The 21,316-nt window shown below is 39.1% G+C and overlaps 1 protein-coding gene across 8 annotated transcripts in view; it reads right to left on the reverse strand.

Annotated features, from left to right (window-relative positions):
- Positions 1–21,316, reverse strand: part of VEPH1 (ventricular zone expressed PH domain containing 1) — a 241,986-nt gene that overhangs the window by 144,176 nt on the left and 76,494 nt on the right. For all 8 annotated transcript variants that reach the window (XM_064492326.1, XM_064492329.1, XM_064492319.1 and 5 more), the window contains one exon: positions 619–839. In XM_064492326.1, the coding sequence (XP_064348396.1) occupies positions 619–839 (221 nt within the window). The remainder of the gene's footprint in view (positions 1–618; positions 840–21,316) is intronic.

A 21,316-nucleotide genomic window follows, 5' to 3' on the forward strand; every position in this document is an offset into this window, starting at 1 on the left:
TTTACATACTGCCCCAAAGCTAGCCTGGTGCAATCTGGCCATCTTTCAAGATTTGGTTCAAAATATCATCTCTTCTAGGAAGCATTCCCTGATCTCAGCTTTCCACTCCTCTCCATTCCATGCAGAAGTCAGATACACCATCTCTGTGTTCCAAACTCCTTGACACCATCGTAATTAGCATAACTTTCCCACTGTTCTCTAATTACCCACTTAACATTTATTTCCTCACTAGACAATGAGCTCTTTGGGTAAAGGAACATGTTTTATTTCTCTATATGTCTAGCTTTTAGGCAGAGTTCCTGGTATAGAGAAGGCAATTGTTAAATGCTTGTTGAATAAATAAATGAGTTCTATAAAAATTATTATTTGTACTATAGTCTTTTTCCTTTGCCATATTTTCTGCACGTTTTAGAATTTTTTTTTGTTACATTCTGGTTTTTACAGATTTAGAAAAAATTCTAGCAAGTATATAATTTATTCAGAAGTTACTCTATATTGAGATAGTGAGTTTGGCTTTCTTTGGGAACTTTTATGCCCACAAAAGAAAGCATAGCCTTTTGTGCTGCACCTCCATAGGTTCACAAGAGATCCCTGAGGTACCCAGGAATTCCTGCTCACCTGTCACTTCTGGCCTTGGCGGTTTCCAGCTGCCAGGTCAGGAGCTTGGCGATGGCAGTGAAGCTGTTGCTCATGCGGAAGATGTCTCTGCTCTGAGGGCCCAGGATGGAGGAGAAGGTGTCTGTGATGCTTTTAATCTCCAGCAGGAGAATGTGGTGGAATGAGTGCTCCATGTTGGCCAGCTGACTCACCAGGAAAGGCAGGCAGCTCCTGGCTCTCTCCTGCCAAGAACAATGAAGAGCAGGTACAAATGTTGCTGGTAATAGAAACTGGTACAGCCACTATAGAAAATAGTATGGAGGTTCCTCCAAAAATAGAACTACCATGTGATCCAGCAATCCCACTTCTGGGAATCGATCTAAAAGAAAAAAATCATTGTCTCAAAGAGATATCTGCACTACTATGTTCAAAGCAGCATTATTCACAATAGCCAAGACATGGAAATAACCCAAGTGTCCACTGACAGGTGAATGCATGAAGAAAATGTGGTGTATATATATATATATACAAAATGAAAAATTATTCAGCCAAAAAAAGAAGGAAATCCTGCCATTTGTGACAACATGGATGAATCTGGAGGGCATTATGCTAAGTGAAACAAGCCAGGGAAAGACAAATACTTCATAGTATCTCTTATAAGTGGAATCTTAAAAAAAAAAAAGTCAAACCCATAGAAACAGAGACTACAAAAGTGGTTGCTAAGGGCTGGTGGGTGGGGGGAAAATAGGGAAAAGTTGGTAAATGGTACAAGCTTTCAGTTATAAGATAAATAATGTCTAAGATCGAGTATTTGGCGTGGTGACCATAGTTGATAACACTCTATTGGGTAATTGAAATTTGCTAAAAGATGTGGGGTAATGGGTGTGTTAATTAACTTGATGGGGGGAATCCTTTCACAGGGTATATGTATATCAAATCATTGTGTTATATACTTCAAATATTTTATAATTTTATTTGTCAATTATATCTCAATAAAGCTGGGGGGTGAACAATAAAGAAATAAGGTCTATAGTTTTAAAGAAAATCAGAGTCCTGGGACCTGCAGATGACAATTCTATGGGGAGTTTACTTAGAGAGCTAGCTGAAGCTCAACAATAAGTTTCATTCATAATGCCTCTCAATTGGCTTCTTTGAGGTTTTAATTTTTTTCCTGATTTCCAGGACAATTTTTAAAAAAAATAAAGCCTTTTTCTTGTTACTCCTTTCTTAAAAATATGTAGAGAGTCTCATGCGTCTGTCTTGCCACGTCCAAATCTCTCAGCCACCATTAATGATCTGACCCCACACATCCATCCTTCCCATCTCTGGCCAGGCCTCCAAGCCTGTGACTCACTAACTCCATGTGCACAGGGGAAGCCTGGTCAATGGCACCCTCGATCCATCTGTCTGTCAGATGATGCCATGTATCACACTGGTTTAGCTCCTCACTCATTTGTTCACTTTAAGCATCTGTCAACATGTTGCATATTTTATGTGCCTGGTTGAATGAGTAGATGCTATTACCTAGCTTTAATCAAGTTAACTCTCACAATTGACTTAAATAAGTTCCTTCAAAGAAACTGAAGATGAAGAACAATATGAGTAACTCAGGCGTGAGTGAATAACAAGAAAATGGCTTAGCCGACGTGTCTTCTATAGCTATTAGAACTCCTCATCAGCCATATTATGAGGTGACGCAATTTAATCCAACACTAGAAGTTAGCCAAAAAACTTCAAAATCATCAAGTTTATTTGAAATGCTGATTTGTGCCCAATATAAATAATGATATACCACTAACAAATAAATAAAAAATAATTTAAAATCTGCTTATTTCATCAACTGCTCTTTTAAAATCTTATTTTTTATGTATTTAAAAATTTTCATGTCAGTGTAATAGAAAATATGTATAATTATAAGTGAATATATATTGGAGGGTATGCTCAAAATCCTTTTAAGTGATAAATGTACAGGTCTAAATTACTCTTCTAGCTAGGAATTCCCTTTTACCCTTGGTTCTAGCACTTGGAACCTTCATTTCTTTCAAGATGTAACTCCTGTCCTGTCTCCTCCATGAAGCTGTTCCCAGTGATCCCTTCTGCCTTCTGCCTGAATTTTCACTGCATTGTAGACTCTTTTTTAAAATCTTGTTTAGTACTTGATTGTATCTGATCCCTCTGTTTACTCATGCTTTTATTCAATCACCAAACCAATACTGCATGACTATAATACACCTGTGTTAGATGCTAGACGACAAAGGTGAATGAGAAATGTTCCCTGCCTTTTAAGGGACCCACAATCACCCCTTCTATTTGTAATTCCCTAATGGTTACATGTACCACTCAAGTCTCCTAAAAGGGCTACTTTTCATACATCAATTGTCAGCCTGGCACAGAACTGTCTATAGCATCTACACCTGGTGTATATGTCTCAATTCACTGATTTAGGCAAACCTTATATGCCAATATATGACTTTACAAATAAAGCATGTAGTTGCAAAGGAATTCTGTGCCTTATAAGAAATGTTTATTACAGAACAGATTTAAGTAGTGAACTTCCCTAGTCTTTAATACTCATCTTAGTTTTCAAAGATTCCTTACACAATTGCATTGGAACTCATCTCTTGGGGAAGGGGGTGCATCTGCTAATCAGTCCCTTAATAACTATTTGTCAAGAACCCCTAGGGCTCAATACTCTGTCTGGGTAATGTGGGACTGAGGCTTATGCTTCTGTGAGCTGGACAGCTAATTGAAGAGATATTTATTCATTGAAGGATAACAATATTAGATGAATGAAAAATAAACACCATTGGAACAAGTTCCTGATAGCCTATTTTGTACTTTGGTTCATGTAACTGCCAGGTTGCAGAAGGACAGAAGTGCTCTTGAGTTTAATTCTTTTTCAACATAGATACTTTGATTCATACAAAGGCTCTGTATGTGACGGGGATGTTTTTCCACACCTCATTTAAAAGCAAAAGCTGGTTATGGGGGTCCGTACGTACCATGTGCCAGGCACTGTTTTAGAAGTTAGGAAACACAGCATTGAAAAAAAGGGTAAAAATCTTTGCCACGGTAATGAGGGAGACATACAATAAACATAATACCTATGTAAAATATGCAGTGTGTTGGATGGAGAAATGTGCCCAAAGGATAATGAAGCAGAATGGGGAGACCCACAAAGAGGGGTTAATGTTGAATTGTGTAGTCAGGTCAGAGTTCACAGAGAATACATTTGAATTCAACAAGGTTTTAGAATCTAAACCTAATATTCTCAGTAACTGCAGAAAACAATTACAGTAAAACGTGTCCTGATTGATACAGGGAAGTCGGAAGAGATAAGAGCTGAGACACAGGAGCTGTGTGACATTTTACTACAGGGAAGGCAATTTCAGATTTCAAGTAACATCCTCCATTTTAGATTCAGATTCTACTTCGGCAATTAAAAAAAAAATCCAGTCCACAAACATTTCATTTGCTTATTTAAAAAGTGTCCCTATGGTTTCATTAATTCTTCTTCTCCCTATAAAAATTAGCAAGCACTTTCTTGAAAGCATACATCTTCCTGAAGTGAGGATGGCTGTGTAGGTATTGCTGAAATCAACACAATTCTGGATGGTCTTCTGGCAGCCAAACTGAGCTGAAGGGAAAATTAATCACACCACGGGAACAAGAAAAGTTATAACTGCTCTGGAACTAACATATGAAACCAAGCCAACCTCACATCGTTTATTCTGAAACTTTGGAGCACGTCCATGTACCTCACAGGGGTAACAGATATGATTTTGGATTAGAAAGTGTGATGTTAGGGTAAGAAGAGGGTTAGGAGATTCTGATTTCTTTTTTGGCTCCACAAAATTTTGTCTCTGGGGGCCACTGACTGCATTTTTCTGCTGTCAGTCATCCCACTGTGGGGATAGGGTCAGCAGCACCTGTGTGCCTTAACTGCAGGCTTGACCTCATCTCTTCTGACATAAATTGATTATTTATTATTAAAACAATAATAGCTGGCCCATGGAGAGTACTTATTCTAAGTGCCAAATCTATTCTATACACTTTTTATGTATTTATTCATGTAATCCTCCCAATAATACTATGAGGTAAGTACTGAGATCACTGCCACTTCACAAGAAGGAAACTGAGGCACAGATAGAAGACCAACTTGCTCCAGGTCACACTGCCCCCGTGTCTCTAAAGCTGTCTTCTCGCTGGCTATACCTCCATTCCCGCCTCAACCCCTGCTGTTCAAAATCGCAAACCCACCAGGCACCTATTTTCCCACTCCTTTTTCCTTTATCTTGTTCATCATTGGTCATGAGATCCTTTTCATTTAATTATTTTTTATTTAGTGGTATAAATATCATACGTACTCTGTAAATATAAAATAGACCAGCAAGTCTCAAACTTTTTGGTCTCAGGAACTTTTTACTGTCTTAAAAATTATAGAAGACCCCAAAGAATTTTTGTTTGTCTAAGTTATATCTATTGATATTTACCATATATTAAGTTAAAACTGAGAATCTAAAAGAAAGATGTCTGGAGACACTTTTAGTTGTCACAGCTGGGGAGTGGGGGGAGGGGCTGGTGGTGTCTAGTGGGCAGAGGCCGGAGATGCTGCTAAACCTCCTACAGTGCACAGGACAGCCCCAAAACCAAGAGCCATCTGGCTCAAAATATCAATAGTGCCAACCTGAGTTCAGTGAAACCAGCTTTTGGCTTGGTTTTTCCCCTGCAAGCTTGTGGTGGTGAAGACCTCAATGAGTACATTTTGGTGCCACTGTCTTAATTTGTGCTAGGGTACTGGCAGTTTTACTCATTACTGCTTTTGTCCTTTCAGTGCAAATGTCAACACAGCGAAAAAGGTCAATGATGTGTGAATAGTGTGAAAACAGCTTTGATCTTGCAGATCCCCTGAAGGGGTCTCAGGGGTCCATAGACCACACTGAGGATTGATGAAATAGAATCAAAGGTCAGCAAACTTTTTCTGTAAAGAACCAGATAGTAAATATTTTTGGCTTTATGGGCCATGTGGTATCTGTTATGGGAAAAACAGCTACAGACAATAAGTAAATGAATAGGTGTGTCTGGATTTGGCCCATAGGCAGTGATTTGCTGACCCCTGAACTATATTATATGCTTGCAAAATTGCCTTGGCCATACCATTCATTTTTCGTGTGTTATTCATTTTGTTTGTAAAATACTGCTACTACTATCTCATAAATCTCCATTATTCTTGGTTACGATATCAGAATGTAAATCAGAAAGCAGTCAAAAATGGAAATATGGGTGCCAGTTATGATGATGATGATTTCCCTCTATTAAGCGTCCACTATGTGCCAGGTACTTGGCATCTACTTCCTCACTTAATCCTCACTACCACCTTACAAAATGGGTAACAGAATGGAGATACTGATGATAAGAGGGCCCATCACTTGACCAAGATTGCACAGGTAACAGAGTCATGGTGGCAGACAAGACTGAATCAAGATCTGCCTGATTTCGGAGTGTGCATGTTCCCACTTTGGCTAGGCTGAAAACGATCACTTAGTGCAGCCCTGTATGCGGCAGCCTTCTTCTCTCTTCCACCCGCAGCAGGCGTCACCAGCTGATTAAAGCGTTCTCTGCTGAACCTTCCTGAGACCTTTTCTCAACACTATCCTCCTTCTGAGTGGCTCTCAACCCTGGCTGTACATTAGAATCACTTAGAAGCTTTTAGAACAGTTCTAATGCCAACAGCATCCCTCCCCCACTGTTTCTATTCAATTTCATTGTAATGGGTAGGGTCCAGGCATAGGAATTTTTTAAACCTCTCAGATAATTCTAATGTAAAGCCCAGGCTGAGAATCACTAGTCTATATAGAGTCCCAAATCTCCAAAAATATGAGAAATTGCTGAACTAGGAAATACGGGTTTGGTCCTAAAATCCACACTTTTCTCTCTAGCCTTCATCAATTTACAAAAGAGTTAAAGAAAATAATATATTTTGTTGCCTGAATGAAAATATTTTATTTCCTGGGCATCTGTCATTCTTGCTTCCTTATTGGGCCATATCATTGTATTTCTTCATAATTCAACTCTTAGAAATCTCCGCACACAAAAGAGACACTTGCAAGGGCCATTAGGGATGTAAATCAAATGAGCTTATCGTTAATACCCTCTCAGTGAAGCCTTGCCAGGCAGACCCCAGCCTTTGCTTAGTCCTCAGAAGCCTGAGTAGGGCCAGCAGTGTTTAACTGCTTGGAGGTGTATTTATTGCATGAGTCTCCTTCCTACTGATGATGGGATTATTAGCTCCAGAGCAAGAGTTGAGGGTTTGTATGGGCCCCTTCCCAATCCCAATTCCTTGGCTTCAAGAAACCCTAGCATAGGGGATCCATTCTTGCTAATGGATCCTGGGATTTTCCCAGTTTTAGAACTGAATGTTCTTCATCTTGGGAAACCCCTCAATCAAGGGCAAATTGGGACAGTTGGGTACCGTACTCTGGAGTCTGTGAGAAATTGTTGCAGCTCTGAGGACTCTGCTCAATAGCCTCACACTGCTAGTGTATACGATGTATCCTTGTCCCTCTTTCTCTTTGTGTGTGTGTGTTGTATGTGTGTATGTGTACACACAGTTGATTATTATTATTCATAGTAATTATGTTCTATAAAGTCACTTAGAACACTGAAGTAGTGAATACTGAAGCATTGCTTCTAGGGAAAAAACAAGGGTAGGTTCCTAAAAACCTCTGGTCATAGCTTTTCATCAACTGATCAATACACAACCTTGTTGTATGTGTGTTTCTATTTAAAGATGTCTTAATTGATATATATTGTTAATTCATTAAAATTGAACTCACAGCCAAGGGCACTATAACTCATGTTTGAACGCAGCTTACGAAACCCACAGATTCTCTCCATCAGATGCATCATAGCCTTCTTAGGAACTTAGGAACACTAGAGAGCAGTTCAGCACTACAATTGTGGACATTTTAAACAATGAAATTGCCAACAATAGCACAACAATGATAAAAATGTGGCACTAAATAGACCGAGAGAAGAAAAGACACCTGTTTACAGAATGGGGGCTGAAACAAGAAGGCAGAGCACTGCCTTGTTCGACCTCAGCTGGGAGCCCCTGTGGTGGGCAACTCAAATTTTTCGCTGCCCTGTGTATGTCATAAGCATCTCAAGTATTGATTTGGGGTTACAAACACATTTTAGAGACAAGGTGAATTTTGCATATATAAAATCAGTGAGGTCAATAGAAAGATAGATAGGTAAGTAGATAGATAGACAGATAGACATGTAGGTAGGTAGATCGATTACTCAATCTTGGATCTTTGTGCATCTCCTATTAAAGGAAAATGTCTGCTTTTACCTTCTGGTCAGAGTTGAAAGGTACTCCAAATTGCTGAGACCTGACTTTCCATTCAGCCATTACAATCATGCTCAGAGGAATGTGAGCTCTACTTAACTAGGCCAGATGGAGTTTGGTTAGAATTTAAGTCTCCAGCACATCTTCCAGTGTGTCTGTGCCTCTACTTTCCACCACAGGCAGATTCTCTCATTGCCTTTCAACTAATTGAAATGTTCTTTCCTTAGTAAATTACTATACATCCAAATCCATGTGAGCTCTAACTGTTTTTCACCCACATATTAATTCTTCTCCCCATTATAGATTGGTTGGTATATATGACCCAACTTGGGTGTGCAGATTGAAGGCTGGTGACAGCCATTTGCTTTTTGCTTGCAACTCAACTGTTTATGGTAGAGTATGAAAAACATGGTAACATGACATATTCTGAAATCCTTTTTTTTCCCTTTTTTGATTCTACACACACACACACACACACACACACACACACACACACAAATCCAAAGGAAAAAGAAAATATGTCAGAATAATGCCATTCTTTTTAAAAAAAGGAATCCATGTAGTTTGGGACACTGAGTTATCAAGCCCTCCCTGAATGAGGATTCTAATTATGAAAAAGCCAAAGGAGAAACTTATTCACAAACCCTTTTTTAATAGATCCAAATATGCCTGGTAAGACATTTATGAAGTGGTGTTCATATTGGAGGTGTTGAAATCTGCTTTCTTTTTGTTACCATTTTAAAAAGACCACCCGTAAAATATTTTTCTCTTCCTTTACTTCCATTAACAGCTCGGTTTCCATTAGAAACAGATGTCTTCCATTAGGGCAGACCTTTGGCTACTGGAAGTCCTTCCTCCCCTTCTCTTCCTTGGACCCTCGTTAAACACGTCTTTAAATCAATTCAAATGTCACTTCTTCTGTGAAGCCCTCCCTGACTCTTCCAGCCAAAGTTGTTTGCACCTGTCTCTGTGCCCCTCAGACCTCTGGCTGTATCTTCACGAGAGCCCTGATATCCTTGCCTGCAATTTCTCTGTCAGCTTGTCTCTTTTCCCCAGTGAGCCTCTTAAAGGCTGGACATGTCATGTTTATCTTTGTACCTATAGTGCTTAATGTGTTGTCTGACACAAAGTAATGTTTATTACTGAAAATCACCACCGACACCCCACCACTCCTGGGCAGGGTTCTGGAACCATGATATAGGGAAACCTTATGCCTTTCAGAAAAATAGGATTTTTTATCTTTCTGCCTCCTTTTGGAGAATAGCTGTACTGATAGAATTTTTTGGTGTGGCTGGACATATGTTAAGAAAAACTTGAGATGATTTCTGGCTTGGTGTTTTTATTAGCTGTATAACTTAGAGCCTCAGTTTCATCACCTATAAAGTGGAGCTAGCAGATACTTTTGATTGCCTGTCAATAGTCATATCTCATCCTATCACCTTCTTTATTATTGGTAAAACCTCTATCCTGCAATAAAACAAAAATGCCTGCTACTCTATTCCTCAGCCTCCATTGTAACTAGGGGATGGGTATGTGATTTTATCTTGGGCATCTGGACCTGAGGTAAAATTTTCTGGGGTAAGACATTGATTGAAACGATTTTCCTCCCAAATAAGAGATGCATGGAAGGACACACGCAGTTTCTTTAACCAGACGTTGCTGTGTTTACAGCATGTGCTGCCTGGATCTGTGACAGCCATCTTGCGAGCTTGAGGGGCATGCGTACGGGCCAAGTCAATACACTGCGAAGGTGGAGGGAGGATGGAAAGAGCCTTGTCACCAAGGGTTCTTGATGACATTGTGGAACTTTTGAAGGGACCTTGGACTCATCATGCCTTCCAGAATTCTTAAATGAGATAATAAAGATTCTTATTATTGAAGCCAGCTTTAGATTGATATGCTATTACCAAACACATCTTAGCAGAAACAAATACTTCATAACATTGTAATGTGGAATATTGAAATAATACCTATAAAGGACCTGGCATAGAGCAAATGATTTTAAAAATAGTAGCAATCAATTGTTATTCTAAGTATTATTTTTAATAAGATCTAATTATACTGGAAATATCAATGAATTAAAAAAATTAAGCCATTTAGTAGAGCCCTAGTATTTTATTATAAATATTATTGTTTTCAATGTCAGGCATACTTTTGGGCACATAGTAAACATTTAATGTATTTTTCTGACATTATGGAATATATGCTGCCAACAGAAGAATGTATATAAATATATTTAAGTAATGAAATAGACCATTAGCAATACCACTGAAGGCACCAGTGTGCTCTGCCCCTGTGCTTATCCCTTCCTCTCTCTGAAAACCTCCCTTGTAGAGAAACCAGTATCAGGTTTTAAAAGCCATTTTTAATCAGTGGGAATCACTTTGGAACAGGTAAAGTTCTGCTTACTGGTGGTGTATAATTCTTTGCCCTATAATACTGGAAGACTTTTGGTACCTCCTTTTCCGTTGTCTGTTCAGAGTTTGAGATATTGACCTTTAAAATAAAAATTTTAAAGATTGTATTGACTGATAAGTTTATAGTCACTCTTATTAGAAATTCCAAAACCATGACTGAGTCCAGGTCATTAGAGACCTGCTAGCACTGCTTTTCTGTTGGGCTCAGTTGGTCTGTCTGAGCAATGTGTGAAGTTTCTCCGTCCCACCTATGCTCAGGGCTCCCTGAACCACACCCATCCTGGAGATTTATAGCTCCTTCTGAGACACCTTCTAGTAGCAGCCTAAATAGTCCCACTGCCTAAAATCTCTCCTTGAAAAAAGGAATGGTTAAGCGTCTGGCTTTCCAGAGGCTTCCTTTACTGCATGAAAAGTAGAATTGGTGAGTAAGACATCAGCAGGGCAAATAAAAAGAGTACTGGCTGTTCAAACTGTCAATTTGAGAAATTTTCTTTGCATCAATATTCCCACAGTAAGTTCCACCCTTGGAGAACAGAAAGGTGGCAGCAGGTGGAAAGTCCTCACAGCTGGGCCTTGCTTGACTGAGCAGGTGTGGGTGGTGGTATAGTGTCCCACTCTGGGCTCAGAAGCTCCTACCTACATTTGAATCCTGGCATTGCTACTAGCCAGTCATGCACCTCAGGCAAGTTACTTAACTCTCCATGGCTCAGTTTATAAAACAGCTGAATGTGACTGTCTCATAGAGTGGTTGTGAGGATTCAGTGAGCTAAAACCAAAGCATTCAGAACAAAGCCTGGCACAGGGAAATGCTAAATAAACGTTAGCTGTTATTGCTTGAGTGTCAAAAATCCCAAATGCAAATGCAGACATATCTGAATTATCATCAAAATTAAAACAAGCTGTCTCAGAAGCAGTATATCCCCTTAATTTTTCCTAGTTAACTTATTTTGTGAATTGATAATGGTTTGGAAGTTCTAAAATGTCCAAAACCCCTATACCAGCTCAGTCTAAGCAAATACGGGCCAGTGTTTAGGTAACCTGCTAAAAGTTTATCTAGAAACGAAATTTGCTCAACATTTTACCAAGAAAGCCTATTTCTCTTTTTTAAAAATGTTACAATTAAGTCAAAACACTATATAGCTTAAGGTTTTCTTAGTGACTTGAATTCTCATGATCTCTAGATAGCTAGATCTTTTTCTCTTTGTAATTATTTCCCAGTCTTTTTCAAATTTTTCCTGTATCTGAAGAAAAATATTCTACTGTTACAACATTTTCAATCCTACAAAAGGTCACTGTTATTGAAGTAGGCAAGGAAGGAATAATCCAGTAAAATAAAGTCATCCAGTTACCTATAAACTCCAAGAATAATTAGACAGTTAACAAATTTCATTCTTTAAAAATTATGCTACCCAGACAAGGATATTCTCTTCTAGCCTGAACATATCAGCACAAAGATATATGCAAAATACTTGCAGAGTAAGTAGGCATCAAACGTTCTTAGTTTATCATATTCAGAAGCCTAGATCCAATAATTTTTAAAATAGAACATTGAGCGGGCAAGCTGCCTAAAATCCTTTTTTGCAGAACAAAGGAGAGAATAAATAAACAAAAATATTGTTAATATCTCTCTTAGGCAGATTATCCTCCAATTTTGAGCTGATTTTTAAAATAGCATTGCAAAAAGTCATATTCCACAATCCTTTCTTTTATCCTCTGATCATGCCTCAATTTTTCTGTATATCAGCTTGGAGTAATTGAACATATTTTTATTCTCATTGATAAATAAAAGTTCTTTTAGAATTTAAACATATTTACATACTCTAAATGATATTTAATCCAATGCAAAGGGAATGAGTTCCCATTCTTTCCTTACTATTTTTGACTCAGTTTGCATGATTACAGGAACACACAGTTTCCGTGGGCTCGTGGGAGAGTAATAAATCATGCCGAGTAAAACAATACTGTCGAGGTAAAACAATTTTTAAAAATAAGTCTCAGTAATAAAATTCAAGAAACAGCTGATGAAAACAGATGTATCCTTTGTTTTGAATGAATCTCAAATTTCGTAAAATGGCAAAAATTAAGGATCAGTTGGACTCAGTTCAACTCTGTGCATTTGGCACAGAATGATAAAGTAAGCCCTACCTTTGTAAAAAAGAAACTCCACAAGGTATACACTAGTACTTATAGAGCAATTATGGCTTTTATTTCAGTGTGGAACTCACAGTGTCTTCCTCATAGAGATGTCTGAACGAAGCTGATTTAGGATTTAAAACAGAAATCAAAGAATGTGAAAGGTACCTTTCTTTTATGTCTTGCTATTGGAGACAATAATGTAACCAAATAAATTATGGTTTTAGAATGACTGAGTTTTCTTTACAGGGCAGAAAACTGAACGTGGTCTGCTGTCAAATAAGTGTTTCCAATTTGAGTATTTTTTTCCAAGATAGCATTCAGAATGGCCACATTTATGTCTGAAAATCCAAATCTCTCTTCATTTGTGCTGAGAGTTTATTTTCCAGCATCTTTTCTTTGCATTGACTCCCAAATACTTACAGACCTTAAAGCTTGTAGAAGTGTATCTAATTTGAGCTTCGAACATAGTGTTATTTTGTGAGTTGATAAAGGATTTAGAGGTTCTATAGTTCGGATTTACTCTTTAAAAACTGGGGGCTTGGGAACTTAGCCTTTTAAAGGTAAATCTTTTGTGTGGACTCAGGCAACTCAGAATAAATTATACAGAGCCAGAATTTCTTCTCCCATCACACCACGGTCCCCTCATGTAAATGACCTCTCATTGATTATCCCCAACAATGGTTCCACTATTTCTTTTTGCTTCAATTAAGCAAACTTTTTGAAAGACCAGTTGGGATTTTAGCATTGAAACATTTCTAGAGAACTCAAAGAAGCAGCCCATCTTTACATAATATCTGTTTAGCAAATGTGGTATAATCACAGAATGACAGAAAAAAGTAACCACAGGTCTTCTGGCCAATCATGGAAACCATTCTGAAGAAAGTTGCTTATTATGGGTCCAAAAAGAAAGAAAAGAAATAGGAAGAAAGAAAAATGAAAGGAGGAAAGAAAGAGAAATTGTGTTTGAACCTTTTGCCAGGAAAAAAAATGTGCTTTGTGGTCATTAGAAAAGGAACAATATGGTAAGATTTAACTCAGTTGAACTATACATCAGCTACAATTGAACTTTCCATAATTTACTCATTACATTACATAATTTACTCATTCTACAATTAAATACAAGATGTCTATCTTTCTTTGCACCTACTTATTTTCAAACGAAATAGCCAGGATGTTTTATTCATGGTAGTTAAGATGTAACTCCCAAAATACAAGTTAGATAGAAATACTTGGATAAGTATTACTTCATTACTTATAGGAGAGAATGAAATGGAAAAATGCAGTTTGCAAAAGTGTAAACATTGCCTGATACTGGCGATTTCCTTTTAAAAAAAAAAAAAAGATTTTTGGTACTTGCCCCCTATCCCTCCAATGTCCCCTTTTTTACTTCCTGGATTTTGCCTCGGGTTAATTATTTCTGGTCTCATAGCAACTATGTTTTTTCATTGTGAACTGCCTTAACTGCTTGCTGGAAGTAAGCAGGGCATAAATAAATAAGTAAATCAAAATATGCAAACGAATTGCAGCTAGTAGGATGGGGTTTTGAAGGCATGTCTGGCCAGGATGTGTTCAAATGAGGTTTGAAATGTACTAGTTTGAAGAAAAAGATTACTTCCCAAATTGCTTTCCACTCATTTGTGAGCTCTCCTTCATGTAAACAGTGGAAATATAGCAAAACAGCCTTTTAGGATTTTTAGATAAGGTTGTGTTGAGATCTTGAATGGACTCACATTTTGTTTTAGTCTATTTGGGCTGCTGTAACAAAATATCACATGCTGGGTGGCTTGTAAATGACCAAGATTCATTTCTCACAGTTTTGGAGATTGCAAAGTCCAAGCTCCTGGTGCTGGCAGATTTGGTGTTTGGTTCCATGGAGGAAGGAGACAAGAAAACTCTCTGGAAACTCTTTTATAAGGGCACTAATCCCATTCATGAGGGCTTCACCCTCAAAACGTAATCACATCCCAAAAGCTCTACATCCTAATACCATCACCTTGTGGGGTTAGGTATCAACATATGAATTTTGGGGGTGGGGGTACACATTTAGACTATAATATGGGTTAATCTTCCCATTTCTCAGCAGAGTAACAGAAGAGTCACCTCATTGTATCTATTGTTTTCATTTTATCTACTGTATGAGATACTAAAATCAGTGCATTTTGCCTTCAAGGTAATTCTCATTTTTTAAGGTGGAGGAAAGTAGAATATTTCCTCCAGGAAATCTTTGTAACTTCCATTGTTTCCTCCCATCACATTCCTTCTGTACCAATTTAATTTGTACCTACCAGTCATAAAGTAGAAAGAGTTGATCACTAAATAATGCTTTAGAAATGAAGAGCTATCATAGAAAAGGTGGGCTCTGGGAAGCGTTTTGAAGGAGAAAAGAGACATTTGATTGAGATAGGGACCATCATCACAGAGGATGCTACCTACAGCTGAAGGAAGTTTGCTCTCTAAAGAAGGCAGCAGTAGAAGGAAGAGCTGGAGAAAATGTAGACAGCTAGAGGAGCTTAGGGATTTAGAAAGCCAGGGATTTCTAAAATCAACCATAATAAGTAAACAAAGATTTCAGGGAAGTGAGATAGTTAGGAAAGTTTGTCTTCTATTTTTCTGGGTGCACTGCCAGATATTTGAAACTCTATGGGATCTACACAGCACTGAAGCTGGGAAATCTTCAGTCCTGAAAACATTTATTTTCCAGACATCTTAAACTGATTAATCTTAAATAGCAACTATTTCTTTATCTACTCTAGATTTATTTATTACTTAACAAGGAATAAGCTGATGTCAAGATATCCTTCTCAGTGTCATTTCTTATGTGTTATCTACATGTAGATAACAAGACATATTCTGGTTGATGCTAAGAACTGCAACATGAACATTTCAGTTTGACAGTCCACTGCTGATCAGCCAACTGTCACAGACATCTTTCCGTAGGGCTTTTTAGCTCAGTCCCTGTGAACCAGTACCAAGTTCCCAAATCCTATTCACTACAAAATAAATTCAGGCTTACATTTTTTGATAAATAAAGAAGAGAGCTGAAATGTAAATATCAGCCCAAATAGTACAGTTCTGGCTGTGCAACAAAACTCATTTACTTTCAAGTGTTCTCTTCATATTTTTTGAAAGCACAATTGTAAAAAATTATCTCATGGTGATACCACCTCTGTCAAAGCCTACTGGGAGTTTTGGGGATTCTTCCAGATCCTGGTTGAAATATGATGAATCAAGTAACATAGAAAAAAATCAAAATCAAAACTTAATAGGAAAATCTTGTATATATCCCCCATATTATTATATATGAAACCGTTAATTAGGAGCCCTCTCCCTCCCCCTTCCTCTCCGTCATTCCCCCTTTTCACAGGAGTGGGATGGAGTGAGGAATTCTAGGAATGTTACACAGGAAGTATCAATGCACCACAATTTCTGCCCAGGGAAGGATCATTTCTAAGTGAAGAAAAACCAAAGCCCCTTCCAACAGCATAAGGGTTGAATTTTATCTAACTCTGCAGTGCCTTGCACATATTAGGTGTGTGATAGATGTTCAGAAACTATATAATAAATACTTGATGATCCCTGGGTTTCTATTTACCCTAACATTGCCAAAGATGATCATTTTTAAAGGCTATTGATTAACTTACATTGAAAACAAATGGGTCTTACAAAGACACCTGTAGGGTATGACTGTGTGTCTATAAACATATATGCATCATGCATGAATGTACATATGTGGGCATGGCCAGATCCCCTGAGGGATTCTACCCTGTGGGGCATGGATCCTTGAGACCACTGCCTCTTATACTTTCCTATACATACACATCACCTGAAGATCTTGTTAACTTGTAGATTCTGATTCAAGTGTCCAGTGATCCCCAATGCTGAGGACCACTCTTTGGCCACTATACAGAAGGAGACCCGAAAGATTTGAAAACCAGTAGCCACCACCCATGACTGGAACCCAATGTCTACAGTGTTTCTGGCCTTTCTCACAACCTACCATTCCATCAGCTGCCATTTAAAAGTACCAGACACTGAACTAGTGGATACTCAGGTTCCAGTCTCAACCTAACAGTCAGCAAGTATATGTGGCCCACCTGCTATGAGCCCATTACTGGGGTAGGTAGTAAAGGAGGACAAGGAAGTGTAAGGTGTGGTACCTTCCTCCAGAGTGCTTAGAGCAATGGGAGTGTGTGGATTCAAACACTAAATGAATGCAAGGGAAATGCAACCAGAAGACAATCAGGTGCAGACCCCACATTACAGGTGTGCACTCTCAGGAGCTCAGAGCAGGGAAGAAGGCAATGACCTAGGAAGGTAAATAGATGACTTTTTCCTGGATTAGGCTCCCCAGAAACAGTCAGACTCTGGGATGATTTACGTGTAAATTAACTATTTGGAAACTGCAGGCGACAAGCAGGGGAGTAGAAGAGTGAGACAGAGAAAAGAAGGAGCTCAGAAAGGATGCCCGGGGGTTCTGGGGAAAGGTTACCTCATTTGAGGGGTGACAGAGTTGAGGTATAAATACCCCCATCACTGGTTGAGGGACTGTTAATTTCTCACATTTCTATCCTGCCCACATGATAGCCAGTTGGCTGGTGAAGTCTGGGAAAGCCACAGGCACAGAAAGGCAGATGCTGGCATTTGGAAGGAGCTGGCTTATGCTGAAGTGATTTAAGACTGAGGGCTGTGGGCAGAGCAAGGTCTGCCACCACAGCCTTAGAAGAGCAGCAGGGCTTGAGCTGGAATTAGCAACTACTTCATCCTCTCAACCCACCTGCTGCGAAAGCCCAGTGAGTTGTCCTTCCTGCCAAATCCAGGATTCATTTACATCTCAAGCTCAAGCCCAGAAGGGGCAGTCACTAAATGGAAACTTCCTGCTTTTCATGGGGCAACCACAGGCCTACTTCCTCACAGATACTGGTGCAAAAAAGTCAGAAATCCCCTCTGAAGACAGGAGATGAGATCTGTGGAGACCGGGCCAACTATTCTTAGGGTTCAGTCCTGAGGGGAGACTGGTCAAAGGCCTCTTCTAGAGGCTGCCGCCGCATTGTCGGCCTTGCCAAGCTCCTCACTCACAGAGCCACTGAAAGTCCTTTGTTGATTTGGTCAGTTGGCCTAAATTACAGTTCGTAATTACAAGACATTGTTGAAAATTGTTGCAACATGTAACTTTTGTAACCATTATTTACTAGTCTACATTTGCAACTATTTGTGGGGACTGTTTGTCCTTTTACCAGGCTGTTTAGTTTCTCGGGAACTCTGAGGTACACAATATTCATTGACTTGCCTACACAGTAAAGGGAAACAAAATACTGTTCCAAGGTGACCTGGGCACCAGTGATAAATAAGTTTGGAGAAAGGAGGTAGAAAACAGGAACTGTCTGCTAATCAATAAGGAGTTTCCATCACCCGAAACCAGTCTCTGGTCCAGCCTCAACCCTCTCCCCTCCTTCTATTGTCCATTCCACGCTCCAGGCACTTGAAACTCTTCACGGTTTCCAGAAGGGTCAAGGCTTTCCCCCAGTTGCTTACCATTGTACTTGCTGTGTCCTCCTGTGAATACCTTCCTCCCCCTTCCCTGACATAATCCTGTCGTCCGACAAGCCAAACTTAGAACACCCTTCCAAATTTGGCCATGCCAGGTCAGTTGTTCTCTCTTGATCCAGTTCAGCATTCAGTAGTGAGAGGCATCAAATAAAACTTTAATGAACAGTTTGTACATTTCCCTTGCCCCCATTCACTGTGAGCCCCTCTAGGGCAGGGACCATGTCCTTCTCCTCTCTGGGTCCCCATCACCAGCACTGGGGTTTGCACCCAGAAAGAATCAGCAACTCAACCCTGCGTCATTGAAGGAAAGAGGCTATGGAAAATCAGCACCGTTATTTGAAACTGTATTTTGTCGATACTTAACTTTTTCTGTTTTTGTTTTCTTTACATTTCCCCAGAGCTTTATTATTAATACCATTTATAATTAGCATGTAACCTTTGTACAATATAAAAAACAATAAAGCTATTTGCATTTCAGAAAAAAGTCTTTCTCAATCAATGACAATTCCGAAGTATTAAGTAGCTGCCGGGAGGCACCAACCAAGGCTTAAGAAAATGGATCCCCAGAGACATTGAGCCTACCAAAGTTTTAACTAAATACTCCTTCCTTGGGGAAACTGTGGCTTTTAAGTTACAGGTTCTTCCTCTTGTAAAATGGCCCCCAGGGCCTTTAGTCTTGATTTGCAAGTTAAAGGTGCATGGCTTCCAGCCAGCTCCGACTTTGCAGGATGTTTTCCCACCGTCAGGGTGAGGACAGTAATGTGGTTCTCAGTTGCCTTTGTCAATTCTTTTCCTTTTCCTCCTGAAAGTGTTTTTGTGGAAGGCCTGCCGGATGTCACAGAAAGGCGACCTGGGCAAGATGTGTGTCACTTCTCTACTTGAAGAGTGTCCATGACTCTGAGCCCAGAGAGGATGTAATAAAGACGCCCTGTTGCTTGGCCAGCATATTCCAGCCAGTTAGAAAAACAAGGCAGAGGGCACAGGATTTCACACCCACCCTGGCAGCGGCCGGGCTCAGAGGGCACGCCATTTGATTCTTCACAGGTGCAGACTGTTGGTCTCCAGCGAAGGAAGACAACTGGCCGTAGCATCCTCCCACGTGCTATGAGATCATGTGTAAAGAGCGGTTTAGAGCATCTCTGTTTCCGCCACACAGGTCTGCTGCCTTGTGGGTCTGGTGGGGTGGGAGAAACACAGCTATGGAGTGTGTGCTCGGTACCAGTGTGCGCCTTCTAATGAGACGAGTTCCTGGTAAGGATGATACTATTAAACTAAAATTGTTTCAGTTCGTTCATTTGAGATGTAAGTGGTTGGACAGAACACATGAATTCAGCTTGTCTTCTCCAAAAAAATCAAAGTCATTCCTAAAGGAGACTCTTTTCCATGTAGGCCCATGTTAGGAAAGAGGGTTGTAATAACCACAATATTCAACCCAGTGGGCCGAGACCATTTGCAGGCTCAGAGAGTCTAATGAGTGAAGATAATGGTGAAAAACATAAAGCCTCTGGAATTGAAGCATTCTACTTCAGTTCTTCATGAACAAGAAAAGTCTATCTGGTCTGGATTTAATTTAAACCACTTCAGATTTAGTTAATGAGAGTTTAAAAAAAAATTGCTGCAAAGTTATTTGGGCTGTTTTTATAGGTAGGGAGTTGGGGACCACCTACCCTTTATGGAAAGCAATGCACTTTCAGTGCCCCAAGAAAACAAGGCCTATTTTAAATCATAAAATTTTTACAAAACGTGGCTTTACTATTGTTTTTGTTACTCTTATTCCCCTCAGGAACAGTGGTCTGCAATATAAATATAAAGCAGATATACATTCCATGCTGAGAAAAAAATCTATATATCTCAGTTATTCCCTAACAAAGAAAGAAGCTATAGCTATTTCTGCTTTTTTTTTTTTTTTACCTTTAATGGTACTTGCAGTTACCTCATTCCTTTTCTTTTTGTCCTTTTTTTGATGTGCCCCCCACATACCCATCCAATCTCTTTCCCTGGAGAAGCCAGGAAGAGGCATACCATTTACCAGTTGCTTTCTTTCTTAATTTCAGTCTATTAGGCTTAGGTTTCAGTCTGTATCCAAATAAATGCAATGAGATGGCCTTGGGCACCACTGAGGAAGTAATAAATTGCTGATATTCATTGAATGTTTACCCTTTGCCAGACAATGTTTTCCATGTCAACTCATTAAATCCTCACAACGAAACTATGAGGTGAATAACACTGCTATTCCTACTTTACAGATGAGGAAACTGAGTCAAGAGGGGTGATGTGTCTTGCTCAAGGCCACACTGTTGATAAGCGGCTAAGTCAGGATTCAAACCAAGGTGGTCTGACTTGTGAGACCACCCTATTAGTCACCATGTTATTCTGTATAGATGTCCCCGGGGCAGCAAGATTACCCATGTGACGGACAAGACACATCCTCAGTGACGATCACTGCGCAGTCCACAGTGGTGAAAGCTCCTCTTTGAGCTGTGCTTCAGCTAGCTTGCTGCCTGCTGAGGCCTTACACAGGAAAACCTCTTTTCACGATCCACTCAATGTCATCTTTCACTGATGTCACCTACTGAGGAGCCGGGATCTTTAGGAATCATAGATGGACATTGCCTCATCATACACTTTCTGATGAATAACACCAGGTCCCCTGTCAAACTAACTCATCCTCAGCTTCCCCTGTTAGATATTAGAGATAAATTGTATAGGCTCTGAAGAATCAACATCCTTTTCCATCTTAATATTTTCTTCTCTTTTCTCTTAAGTTATAGTTATGTCACTGAGTAGAATTAGACAAAGACTTGTCTGAATGAAAGCGGCTAGTGAGAATCCAACCTTCCAGTTCATTTTTTTTTCCTGAACTTGGGAATATAATCCCTTTATTTGAAGACTTGGTTTTAAATATAGAATGCCTCATAAAGCAAGTTTTCTGAGAGTTTTAGCAATAAAAAAATACAATAAATTGAAATTCACTTTATATATTAAGAATGAATCTATGATAATACAAGGACACATAATAAAATTGTAAAAATGGACATTTTTATATTTTCAGGAAAAAAAGAAAACAATAGCCTATTCAAATAAAGTAAGTGTGTGTGTGTGTGTGTTTGTGTGTGTGTGTGTGTGTGTGTGTATATATATATATATATATATATATATATATATATATATATATATATATATATATATAGGGGTCTTTTTCATTTTGTACTTTTATAGCCTTAATGCTGACATCAGTACAAATTTCCCTAAAATCTAATATGAA

Source organism: Camelus dromedarius, chromosome 2 (genome assembly GCF_036321535.1).
Source record: "Camelus dromedarius isolate mCamDro1 chromosome 2, mCamDro1.pat, whole genome shotgun sequence".
Taxonomy (NCBI): Eukaryota; Metazoa; Chordata; class Mammalia; order Artiodactyla; family Camelidae; genus Camelus; species Camelus dromedarius.